The 12,849-nt window shown below is 35.3% G+C and overlaps 1 protein-coding gene across 11 annotated transcripts in view; it reads right to left on the minus strand.

Moving 5' to 3' along the window:
* The window catches only part of HEATR5A (HEAT repeat containing 5A), a 54,124-nt gene that overhangs the window by 3,203 nt on the left and 38,072 nt on the right, over positions 1-12,849 (minus strand). For 7 of the 11 annotated variants that reach the window (XM_085549069.1, XM_015864928.3, XM_015864931.3 and 4 more), the window contains 13 exons: positions 12,665-12,691; positions 10,598-10,736; positions 9,280-9,459; positions 8,152-8,391; positions 7,327-7,508; positions 5,994-6,062; positions 5,394-5,573; positions 3,999-4,233; positions 3,309-3,557; positions 2,959-3,086; positions 2,613-2,760; positions 1,678-1,950; positions 390-614 (listed from right to left, as the gene is read on the minus strand). In XM_085549069.1, coding sequence (XP_085405195.1) covers positions 390-614; positions 1,678-1,950; positions 2,613-2,760; positions 2,959-3,086; positions 3,309-3,557; positions 3,999-4,233; positions 5,394-5,573; positions 5,994-6,062; positions 7,327-7,508; positions 8,152-8,391; positions 9,280-9,459; positions 10,598-10,736; positions 12,665-12,691 — 2,275 coding nt within the window. The remainder of the gene's footprint in view (positions 1-389; positions 615-1,677; positions 1,951-2,612; positions 2,761-2,958; positions 3,087-3,308; positions 3,558-3,998; positions 4,234-5,393; positions 5,574-5,993; positions 6,063-7,326; positions 7,509-8,151; positions 8,392-9,279; positions 9,460-10,597; positions 10,737-12,664; positions 12,692-12,849) is intronic. The other 4 variants (XM_085549070.1, XM_015864934.3, XM_085549068.1 and 1 more) reach the window with 1 other exon arrangement.

Genomic DNA, 12,849 nt, shown 5'->3' on the forward strand with positions numbered 1-12,849 from the left:
CAAAATGGGTGAGCTAAAGAAACAGTATACAGAACACTAACATGAGAACAAAAAGGAATTTTTCTTAAACTCTTGTTTTAATTCACTTTGCTGCCAATACAGACACTAGTTTTTGCACAGAAATCACGTCTTTTATGCTCATCTTTACACTGAAGTTACAGTTCCCATTTATTCCATCACATGGTGTAACTACATTGTGGCATTGTGTAATACAGGTATATGCCTGCAGTTCCACATTTATCCTTCACAGATTGTGACTTCTCATGTTAACTGTAGAGACAGGATGGAACTGTAGTTTCAGCAGTACTTACCTGCGGGAGAATTAGTTGGCTACTTAATTAGACAAGACACGCACAAATTTAATCTAAATAAAATGAACTTGTCTTTACCTTGATCCCAACAGTCGAGTACAGTGACCAAAGCACTACGCAGAAGATCCGTCCACGCTGTCCGACTCTTCTCTGCTCGAGCCATTGGTGAAGACAGAAGTCCTTTAAGAGCTTGTAGAGATGCAGCAACTGGCAAAGGTAGCTGGCCATCTTGCTCTTTGAGTGCAGTTTCTTTAAGTACACCAATAATGAGGTACAAAATGGTAGGAAGAACTGAAACACTTCCTGTAAAACAATGCATATTAATGGTAGTGAAATGAAAAGTTCAGGGAGATTTGATTAAAAAAGACATATAATGGGCTACAGATGGGAAAAAGAAATCATATTGTACCCTACAACAATAGCAAGAACTATTAACCATCTGGAGTACACTAGCCCCTATAAAGAATTCTGTAATAGAGCACAAATGTAAGAAAAAAGAAGAAATCCACAGAGCTGGTAAAGGCAATAGTTTGCATAGTGAATAACATGGATACCTAAGGTGTGAAAGGAGGAGAGTTACATGGGTTACCTGAGTGCTGTAGCAGCACTGTATAATCATCTGTATCAATACAATATTGCTGGGGAAAAAAACACCTCCTCTTAAAAGTTGGTGTGCATTCAAAATATATCATGGGGTAAAAGTCAATTAATTTGAAGAACGAACCAAAACTACTTCAAAGCATGTTGCTAATGTTCAAATGATAAATTTCACTTACAGCTAACATGATATGTTTGCCTTTTAAATTTAATTTATTTTGTGCCAAGGTAAGGTTGGACATTAGGAAACACTTCTTTACAGAAAGGGTAGTTAAGCACTGGAACAGGCTCCCCAGGGAGGTGGCTGAGTTACCATCCCTGGATGTGTTTAAGAGGCATTTGGATGTGGTGCTTGCAGATATGATTTAGCAGAGGGTTGTTAGAGTTAGGGTACTATGGTTAGGCTGTGGTTGGACTTGATGATTTTTGAGGTCTTTTCCAGCCCGAGTAATTCTATGATTCTGTTCCAGAACATACAAGTAGGCTAGAATCATGAATCTACTGTACACTCCTCTGTACAAAAGAAATCTATTAAATGCACTGCAACAACACAGGATAAAAAGAACAAAGGCTCTTTCAATTGCTTTGGTAACTTCTGTTATCTGGCAGTCAGAAAAGAAAAATTAGAACAGGAAATTGAAATTGTCACAAGCAAATAATGAACCTTGCTGCCAGATTTATCCAGCTGAAAGAAGTAGGTAGTAACCAGGCTGCTCAGAAGAGCCCAATAATCTTTCATTTAATCTTTCCTTGTGATGAAATAGCATACCTTCAGGAGAGCAGATTGCAGGAACATCAGAAAGAATAAGTAACGCTGCTGATACCAGCCTACTTCCATCTTCTGATAGTAACAGATGTTTTCCTGATTGAACTGCAGGGCTACAAGTTAATTTAGGGTTGAGCTGGGGAAGCTGTCTGACAAGAATACAAACACACAACTCCAGTGTTGCAAAGACCAAGGACTTCCCAGGCACCAGCCCTCCTGTATCTTTGCCTTCTCCAAACTCAGGTAGCGTTTCCTTTTCTGCAGCACCATCATCAACTACAACAGAAATAAAAAATATGGCAGAAATACATAGACTGTACCTTGTTTCCAAAAAGTTTATGTTTTAAGACTGTTTCATCATCAAATGACAACCTTGACTTGTATGCATGTGCGTGCAGATGTATTCCAGCTTCTGCTCGCAAACATCCATCCTTCTGAATAAGCAAACTGTGCTTTGATTGTGGAAAGGCAAAAGTGGATGCAATAGATTTAGACTTCAAACATGCTGAGGTACCATGCCATGATGTTATTTTGTTGTTTTTCTCATTAATTTTAGAAAGCCATCATCAGAGAAACTAGTGGAGTCCAGCCTGTAACAGCTGTGTGCACAGAGTCTCTATTGTTTTACTGCAATTGATCCCCTTTTTTCTGTGAATTCTTCCTCCCTGTCACCACACAAGGTTATCCCAACTGCAGTCTGCGGTTTCTCCAATTTTTCTCCTCAGTTCACGCCTGTAGTCCAAAAGATGCTATCTATGCCTCTCTGATTTCTGAATTCAGATACCTGGGCTGAATTAAGTGAACCAGGATTAGTCACTAACTGTGAAGAACTTCAATTAAGATGCATGTTGGAATACGAACTCCAAGAATCCTACTTTTCAAGAAAAAATGGCCATACCCTTAAGAATATTTATTCAACATCTTGTGCCCTACTGTACCTTCTGCACTTCTCCGCTTTTCCTTCACATGTTCCTGAGCTGCAAAAAGAATCAGACGAACAACTTCAAGGGCAGCAAGCTGAATATCAGGTGATTCTCTGGTCAGTATCAGTCGATGCAAAACATTCAGCAGCTCTACAGCCAACTCCTATTAAGCATTAAGAAAAATGCTTAATATATGCCCACTTTGATGCAGAAGGTTTAGAAACAGACACTCTTTACCAAATGGTTAATAACAATTAGAGTGAAGTTTTCTGTAAGGATGTCATGCTCAAAATTAGCACTTAAGGAACTTCTTGCTAAATCCTTCAAAATTAGGTTGGGATTCTGATCAGTAACACCTTACCTGATCACCACCTATTTTAGATCTTGGCCACGGAACATCAAAGAGAGCCTGTAGGGCATGTAAGCAGGCAATAATGTTCTCCATTGCTGCATCTGATCGAGGAGAGCAGAGAAATTCCACACTAATTCCTGGAAGGATCAAAAGAAAAAAAAATCATAAAATTTTAAAAAGTAACCTAATAGTATGTTGAGCAGACATACAAATAGCATTTGCGTTTTATATGCAGGGGATACATTTCCCATTGTTATTATTTTGAAGTGTGAAGAATAACATTTTTTGCAAGCAGCTTCATCGATTAAAAATGAACAACGTTCCTGGTGTTACAAAATCAAGACAGATGATACACTAACCCAAAATAAGATGAAACCTGTCAGTATTCACATCCTCAGGAGATTTCACTGAAGGCCTGGTAGAAGAATCTTGACACATTGTAGTTGGGGTGACAGGTCTAGAGAGATTAGTAACTCCTTCATCTGGATCCGCAACAATGAAACCTGTGCTAGTAAGCCATAATGCTGTAGCATAAAGTATCAATGCCCAGGAGTTGTAGTAATGAGGTCTGGCATTTTCTATTGTCTCTGCCGTATAAAATGAACCACCTATGAAAAGAAAAATTATGTTTCAAGGATATTTTTTATTTCCAATTATGATAATTCCTCATTCATTTAAAATTGGGATTCTTCGTATAGAAATATTTACCGTATTTTATGACTTTTTTTTTCTTTTCTTTTTTTTCAAATGTGGAATACTGAAATTTAGGCTAAAATGGAAATTTGTTTTGATTTATTTGGATAAAATCCAACAAAATTACCTTTTCCCTCTTTCGACCACATAAAGATATCCAACCAACATGGATACTGAACAAACTACTTTCCACACTGCTGAAAGCTCTTTTCTCATAAGCAATCTTTATTTATATTTAAGTACACAAGTATGTGTGTTTCATATACAATGTTATCTTATTGAAATCTAACACAAGTCAAATAGGACATCAACGATTGCAAGTGAGCTATGAAAAGAAAATTTATTCACCTCCTTACCTTCAGCAGGTAGTTGTGATGCATATTCTGAAGGCAAAATTAAGAGAGCGAAGTCCTGAAGTGCAGCAAGCCAGAGTTTGCTCAGTGTTCCAAGATCTGCTTGTACTAAGTCCACAAGACCACTGGCGGAAGATGTTACATCTCTATAACTTTCTTCTGCAGAGTTTGCCGTTTTCAAGGAGTGACTATGTGTATCACCTTGATTTTTTTGCTTTTCAATTGCAACTATGTAAACCTGTTTATATAGTTGGAGAAATGTTTACAAACATTAATACTTGGAAAACTACCAAGATAATGACTGCCTGTTGCTCAAGCATGAGATATTCTAGAATCTATCCCTGCTTCAAGTCCAGTAGGTGTGGATTAACTGATTACAGCTCACAAAAACTTATCCCCAATTTCTTTGTAGTAGTTTTTCGTATCTCAAATCCAGTAGAAAACTGAATGGTTTACTTTGGAAATTTCTAGTGTCTGTTATGTATAGCTAAGAAGAATCTACACACCTTCACTTCAAAAAGCTGTACTTGATAGAAACATGGAATTTAAATTGATAGTGGCACCTTATCTTCTCCTGAATAGATAAAAGAAGCTGATCTACTTAAGTCTCTCAATGCAAACATATTTTCTAGACTTTTAATCCCATCTGCTAGCTTTTCTCTGATGACATCCCTTTTTTGCTAACATCCTTTTTCCAGTATAGACACCAGAAGATGTATATGTTTCTGTAAATTGTCAAATAAATGCCATTTATTGCCTGCTGTCTTCAAAACATGCCTCCGCTTACACAACGTCAACCACACGTGATGATATTTAGGTGGTTATCTATTCCCTCCATCAGGTTTGTTGTCAGTGCTTTCTCAGACATCTGTTAGAGGTTATACACAATCTAACCTTGTATTTACATATATTAAAACAGGCATTCATGTGAGCTGACTTCAAGGCAGCTTGCCAAGGCAGTACTGAACTGATGTTGTTGAAAGAGCTACATGTATGAAATTAAATGGCAAATGAAAAAAAAAAAACAAACAACTATTTACAACTACCATACCATAACAATTTATATCACGTCAATTTAAAATTAATGGTGAAACATCAGAAGATGAAAGGATTTTCTGATTCTGTGATTCTATGAAAATAAAATACAGTATATTAATATATACATAATTACATAGCAGTGCCACAGTCAAGCTTACCAAGCATCTCGTTTGTTACATTTAATTTTCAACTTGGCTGTGGCTGGTGTTTATGTACTATTTAGAAATAGCAAAGTATAGCAAAGATCAAATAACTTCTACTTAATGAAGCACGTAAGTAATCTCTGAAACGATTCTGTTTGAAAGGTTCAAATTCACCTACCAGAAATCAAGACTACTATTACAGAGTTATTACACTAACCTCTGCCCAGGCCTTAAGCACAGCCAGTATCTCCATAGTTGAGGTGCTTTCATTATACTGTTGACTTTGTGCTTCTTTTCCAGCTTGCACTTTGACCAAAGAAGATACAAGCAACTGGTGAACCCTTCGAAGATCACTGAGATCACTTACTACACCACTTGCTATCCAGGCACTGCACACCTAGCATTGTAAAAGTTAGTTAGAAACAAGCCAAACATCACTGGATACTCCTTTTCTCCCATTATTAAAATGATGAAAAACTTTTTTCATTTCTATTGAGATATAATCATCTCTCAGATAATAACCTGTGTTAAATTGAATTACTGGTCAGCATATGTAAGTAACAAAAGCCAAAAACATTAGGAGGGGTGAGTTAAATAACTGAAGTATTAGCTGCTACAAAAGTTTCCCAAAAGATTCAAAAGTGCATTAAAAATCTGGGATGCTGTAATATACAGGTAACTTGGGTGATGTTATTTTGTGTGTGTTGAGAATCTGAGACTAGGTGATTTAATGTTTCCTTTTTCTTGTGTGATGTATCAAGGAAAAAGAAAATTTCAGAGGATCTATTACCTAAGACTTCTGACTTTCAACACTTGCCTGACATGCTTTTGCTGTGACATCAGGAGGAGTTTCTGGAGCAAAGGCAGGCCTAAGTGCTGCTCCAACCTAAAAAGAAATTATATACTACATTTAACATACACGAAACAGCTAAGTACAGAATAATTTTGCAAAGTCAGGCTTTGCTGCAAATTTCTTCTATAAAAAACAGTTTCCTTTTTCATTTTTCAGACTTTTTTGGTGAGATTCAAAAGCAAGGAGACAACTGCATTCATACATTTTGTTTTGCTTACACAGAAAACATAGCTGCCTTTGAAAAGAGACCTCAAAGAACTTTCTTTTCTTTACACAGTCTAAAATTGGAATAGAAACCTCTTCCTTCCTGAGCTCTTAACTTGATGAGTAGCTCTCAAAAGAAAAAACAGTGTTCCAAACCATTAAAGACTTGCAAGACACCTAGTGACATTTCCTTACTAAAAAAAAAAAGTACAGCTCTAAGGAAATAAACAGCTGAAGTTGGTCAACTTCACAAACTGAAAGAAGAAGAGAACATAAAGCCCATTTATTTAATAAAGAACACACCAGGTCACAGGGATTTCACCTACTGTCATTGATAAGAGCTATTTTCTCTAAAGGCCAGCGCAAATTTCAATTGCTGATTTAGATGATAATGGAACATTCAGACTTAGGCCAGATGCTTTTTGGGATGAAATTTCAAAGTACAATAGATTATGAAAACTAAGTCAAGTGCAATGGTACCATCCTCACTGATACCATCAGCTCTGCAATGATTTATATAAATATATATAAGTACTACTATGAATGTTGGACTCTATAATTCATAAAATAATCTTCAAACTAAACTCTAATATTGAACTCTGAGTAAATTCAAGCTTTCAATTCAGTTATGTCATTTTTAGAGTCTCTTACTGGGTGGACTAAGATCCTACTGGAAAATTTTAGGGATAATGGACTATATGATTTTATAGAAATACTGAAAAACTTCTGTTTTGAGTTGATATTGAAAATGAAATGTCAATGTGTGCTTTGTCAGAAGTCAAATGATAAATAAGATTTCTGCAACAAGTCTGCTGAAGACAAGTACACTTAGCTGGTGATGCATCTCAGCATATTACAGTTACAGGAATTATGAGTGTTCATTGAAAGTTTGACAGTAAGTAAAAAAAAATGGCTGTTTTTAATTACAGGTAATAACAGTTTCTTAAGATCCTCTAAAACTCAATTCCTTTAAGGAAATTCTGAACAAGACTTCAGGAAATCGCTAATTAAATCTGGATAAATATATTCTCCACTTTTCATCTATTCCTAGTTATTATTGTGGAAAACATAAGGCAGTAGCAATGGTGCTTACATTGGCTTGATATTGCTCCAGAATGAGATGACCTGGAAACTCTGGTTCTGGAACAGCTGCAAACTTCCGAACAACAATTTGCAAAGTTTGAAGCCCAGAAAGACGAAGTTGATCACTGTGATCTGTGGCAGCCATAAAAGCCATTCGGATCAAGTCAGCTAAATGCAATACTAAAAAGTCATCTGAAAATAGAAATAAAAATCAGTTTCATAACATTTAAATATAGACATAACTTATTTCATAATATTGCTCCCAACATTTTCCAAATCCATATTTTACATTTTACAGCACATCAACGTTTAATTTAAGGCATTTTATGCATACAAAAACTTGAATACTTCATGCTAGATGATTTAAGCAACTTTCCTTCTCAGTTTAAACTGAAATACTGCATAAATACCTTTAGATATTATACAGATTTTCTAGTTTTTTTGTTTGTTTGATTGATTTTTTAGGAAAACACTTCTAAATAAACACAGATAAGTACTGAAAATTGACACTTTTTTTTCCTCAGATTTTCAGGTAGCCAAATTGCATAGTTGCAGACTGGTGCCAGCTACCACTTCTAATTGCCAATGTTTATGCAGAAACAACAGCTCCGTACACATTTACCACAGTGCTATAACCAGAAAAAAGAGTATAGATGCTGCAGTAACACGCCAATATTTTGACTAATTGAAGTTGTTCTACACCTTAATCAATATAGGCTTCTAATCACAGTACAAAAAACACATTTATCATGAATCTGATTAAGACACAAAAAGGGAACACTTAGCTTAAGCATATTTTGCACTCTTTGAAATTCTTAAAGTGCTTCAGACTTACCTCTCGAATCACGTTGTTTCCTTTCCTGAGCCAAAGTTATGTCAAAGTGGGCATTCCCTGCATTTTCACACTGGTTTATAATTTTGCACACACATTCTGCAGCAAAAACTCTGGTGGACCACCGCGGATTACTGAAAGGATGGAACCTCTCTTCACTTTCAGATGTTAATATGGATACATCATCCACTTTCGCAGTTTCTTCTTCTTGAGTGGTATCTATTGATGCTACTGTATTGAAATCTGTTGTTACAACATAGGAGAAAAAGTGGAAAAAAAAAATATATATATATATATGTATATATATATATTTTTTTTTTTTTTTAATTCAGCTAAAAATTACAGAAGAATTTATGAGAGAATCTCTTTAATCCGGTCTCCACCAACTCACAATGAATCCTTTCAATTTCATTGTCTGAAAGTCAATGCTGGAATATAAAATAAAGCACAGCAAAGCTGTCCGCACATCTTTAATACTACCTGCTGGAAAGTAAAATCAATATGATGAAAGCGAATGAAGAACCGCAGGAAAGAAGTGAAGGAAAAAATATTTTAAAATAAATGAAACATATGAAACTACTGCCCTTTCAAATGCAAAGAAGTTTCTCTTCTTTATCACAGATTGATAGAAAGCAACAGAGAAAGAAAGGAGAAAAAAAAACCAAAAAATTTTTCACTGAACATAGCACTGTAATTAATTCTATCTGCTTAGAATGTTCATTAACAATGTGGTCTCTGTCATTCCTATCATCCACAGAATAGATGCTCTGAGCATTTTTCTTGTTGGTACTTGCCCAGGATTCACAAGCTCAGATATATTGCGCTTCCCTTCCTGTTATGTAGATAAGTTAACACTAAGACAATAATGTAGCTAGAAAATCATCACTGAAGACATACTAAAACTCTTACAGAAACATGTGAATAGTGGAAAGACAACCAAAGTGAAAGAAGTCACAGTCTTTCTGAAAGAATACGTTACCTTTAACTTAACACTAGACCCTTGACCAGTGTTTCATTATGGAGGATGATGATACACTTCATGAATATTCAAGAAGCATGCTTTTTTCTTCAGTGATATAATTTTATGTTGCTTTACTATTGTATTCTGAACTAGAGTCTATTAGTACTTACCAGCTGAGGCAGCAAGAACATCTTTACAAAGCTTCAGCCAAAAAGAGAGTTTCTCAACTGCCATTGAAGTAAGCATATGACTAAGAGTCTCTTTGATATCCTGGCACAATCTTTGATCCAATTCTTTGTCCAGCAAGCCCAGCAATGCCCCTTCCAGGCCTATTTCTCTGATGTTAATATCTGCAAAGAACAGCGTCAGTGAGATTCATGTTGTACATCCAAAAACTGAGTAATGACCACAGAAAGACCACTCAAGGTTGCACACAGAGTAGCTTGACAACAAGCATTCAGTTATCAAAAAATTTTTAAAGAATAATCTATATTGCTTTAATGCCATGTCCAAGTCATCTGGTACAAAACAAACTTCGAACTTTCACAGATCATAGTACTAATAGAGAAAGTTATGCCAGAGAAAATGGCAAGAGTCCTATTCCAAATTTTGCAGCACTACACTCACTATAGCATCTGAGCTCCTGAAAAAGAAAGTATTTGTCTACCTGATTTCATACACTGAACCACAAGGTAATTCTATTTGTAATTTAAAATATTGTTCTTAAGTTAATAGCTATTCTCCAACACAGCTCAAAAATAAAGACTCGGAAATAATCTGTTAAATGATTATGACTGATTTTATTCATGCCACGCTACCAAGTTCAAAAATCTGCAATTTGGTTATTATGCATCTTCTGAAAATTTGCAAACCAGCATGAACTGAAATCCAGAGTGAAATAATTTACCACCACCATATTCTCATAGAATGGCATGTAAAGGTGATCACCTTCCAACCTTTTAGCCACCTCCCCCAACCCCCTCCCCCCAAACAAACACACAAAGAAACCAAAAAAAAAAATTGTAGTTAGAAATTCTAGAGACAATTACTTAACTAATTCTCTGGACTTTCATCACAAATTCTTATATACCTTCTCAAAGTGACAGATTTTTAGTTTGGGAGGAAATTTATATTTTAAAGTAAAACTTATTATGAAAACCATGTAAGGTATGTAAGGACTACAAAGTGAGGCATTTGAGATGCAGGAATATGAAGCTATAAGGTAGTTAGACTTAAATTTGTATGAAACTGCATCTTTCCCTTCTAGATTAGTGACCCTTATTACCTACAGTATATGGACAACAATAGTATATTCATTTTACCAATGTTTAGGTGCTTCCAAAATACATAGAAAACTGAAGCAAAAAATCTTTTGGGGTTCAAGACTTCAACAAGAACACAGCAAAGTTTTCATTACCGTAGTAGAATGTATTTAAAATTCACAATGAGCGTGTCAAGCTCTTGGATTTCGAAACTTCAGTACAGTACCTGGAGTAAAGTCTTCTCTGCTCTCTTTAACTAGTGCAACAGCATATTCTGATACCTCAGCAGCTTCTCTTTGCACAAGTTGACGCAAGCAAGCTACAGCTGCACGTCTCAGTAACAAGTATGAGCTACAAAGATTCACCTGAAACATGAAAAAAGAAACAATGAGATGGCTAACAAGCCTCTACAGTCATACCTCTATAAGGCCAGTCAGTTCTGAATAACTACAGTTGTGAAAATAGGTGAAATCAGCACAAAACTGATACTGATGCTAATTTTGCACGGCTGCCTTTTTTTTTTTTTTATTATTTTTTTAAAATCTCAAATGAAAGATTTTGAAACCTCTACAATGAATTGTAATATATTAACATTTTAAGTACTTTCTCTCTAAATGTAATTTAAAATAAAGTTTTGGGGCCAGAATCAGCTCCCATTGATATCAGTAGAAACACCCCATTAACTTCAATAACAGCTGACTTATGGTTTCAGTGAACAAATGTCTTCCTTGATCATAAAGTATACATAAAGAGTTTGAAATCTCTGCACAAGAGATATACATTCAAATAATCTTCCTTAGTAACTAGGAATACTCCAGTGTAAACAAGGGTGAACCAATTGACTTTAGTAAATTTGAGCTCCATGCATACCAGGATGTTTACAAGAAAGAACAAAGTACATGGCTACAATTCCATCACAAAAAATATTATACTGTCAAATCACATTAAATTACTTTAAAGAAGGTGAGAGGAAGGGTAGGAGTTACTGGTGAATGTACCATACTGAGACAAATGAGCTGTCCTGAGCAATTTCTAGGAAAAGCAGTTTATATCATCATATTTTAACATCACCAGCATAGTGTTTGTTTGCTACTTAACACTAAAATATACATGAGAATAAATTCATTAATACAGGAACAATCAAAACCTCTTAAACAATCAAAACAAAATCAAAGCAACCATTAGAAAAAAAAATCCATTGCCTCAATGTTTTTTTGCTAGAGTGGAGCATTTTGAGTCTTTAATTTGCTTGCATTCAGCTTTAAGATCATTCTGAAGGGGATGCAAGAGATTAAGGAACCAACTATGTGGTCATGCAGAACACCAGTATTTAAGGAACTTGTTCTAATTTAACTGTGCCTTACCATTAAGGAAAAAAAAGTAATCCATTCCAGCTAATCAGTTTTGTATGATTTTGTATGCTTGTGGAAACTGTGCAAAGCTGCAACTGTGCAAAGTCATCACAATCCTTTAACTAAAATTGACAGAGCTGAGTGTCTGCTGCAGAGAAACCTTGCAGTATGGTCACGCTGCTCACTTGTCAGCAGCAGGTCAATGTATGTTAGTCAAGGTAACTAATATACATTAGTTAGTAAATCATTAAAAATAACAACTTCATAACACAAAGAATAAGTGGTACAGAATTTGAGCTTTGTTATTCTACAAAACTGAGCGTCATCTTATGAATTTTCATGCTCTCCAAATAATATATTCAACACACATGTTGGTAGACCTGTATAGTTCTTCTAAAAGAAAAGTAACCTGTGTAAGTATATTCGCAAAATACCTTAATTGAAACTTTAAAAGCAAAAAAAATGAGGCTTTTAATGGAACATTTATGCAAGCAGGCTACACATTCTACTGCAAGTTGGACGTGCATAATTTGCATGCTCGTTTTTAAAAGGTTAAAAAAAAAAAAAAAGAGGATTTTGATTCAAACCCAGGACAAAGCAAGATGCAAGTTTTTCAACTCTCTCATTCTGCCACGTTCTGAGTACAGGGCATGACTAAACAAGACACAGCAATGCAAGCACCACATACAAACTTAAACAAACAAATTGTTCCCTTTCCACACTGAACATATTAAGATTAAAATGATGCCTAACTAAGCACATAAATGAAATATAAGTGTGTCATTTGCAATAAGTTAGGAAGGTTAGGATGACAACTGTATGTCAATTGACATGCTAAAAGAAATTACATTAAATGGTTAAAAGGAAGAGAGAAATGATGAAATATAAAAACAACACTGCAAACTGCTCAAGTTCAGGATTAACAAGGCACAGAGACCTACCAACACAGAATTATCCAACAAGATTTCCTGCACAAAAACAAATGACAAACCAGTCATGACAAAACCAAAAATATAAATATCAGTGATACCAACCACACAAGGAGACCATTACATGTAAAGTCAATATATATTAAAGTTCAGAATGTTATCTCAAACATGCCAAAAACCTATCTTGCTTAATTCAG

This window comes from Coturnix japonica, chromosome 5, assembly GCF_054131305.1.
Source record: "Coturnix japonica strain WE chromosome 5, WE-NBRP24, whole genome shotgun sequence".
Classification (NCBI taxonomy): domain Eukaryota; kingdom Metazoa; phylum Chordata; class Aves; order Galliformes; family Phasianidae; genus Coturnix; species Coturnix japonica.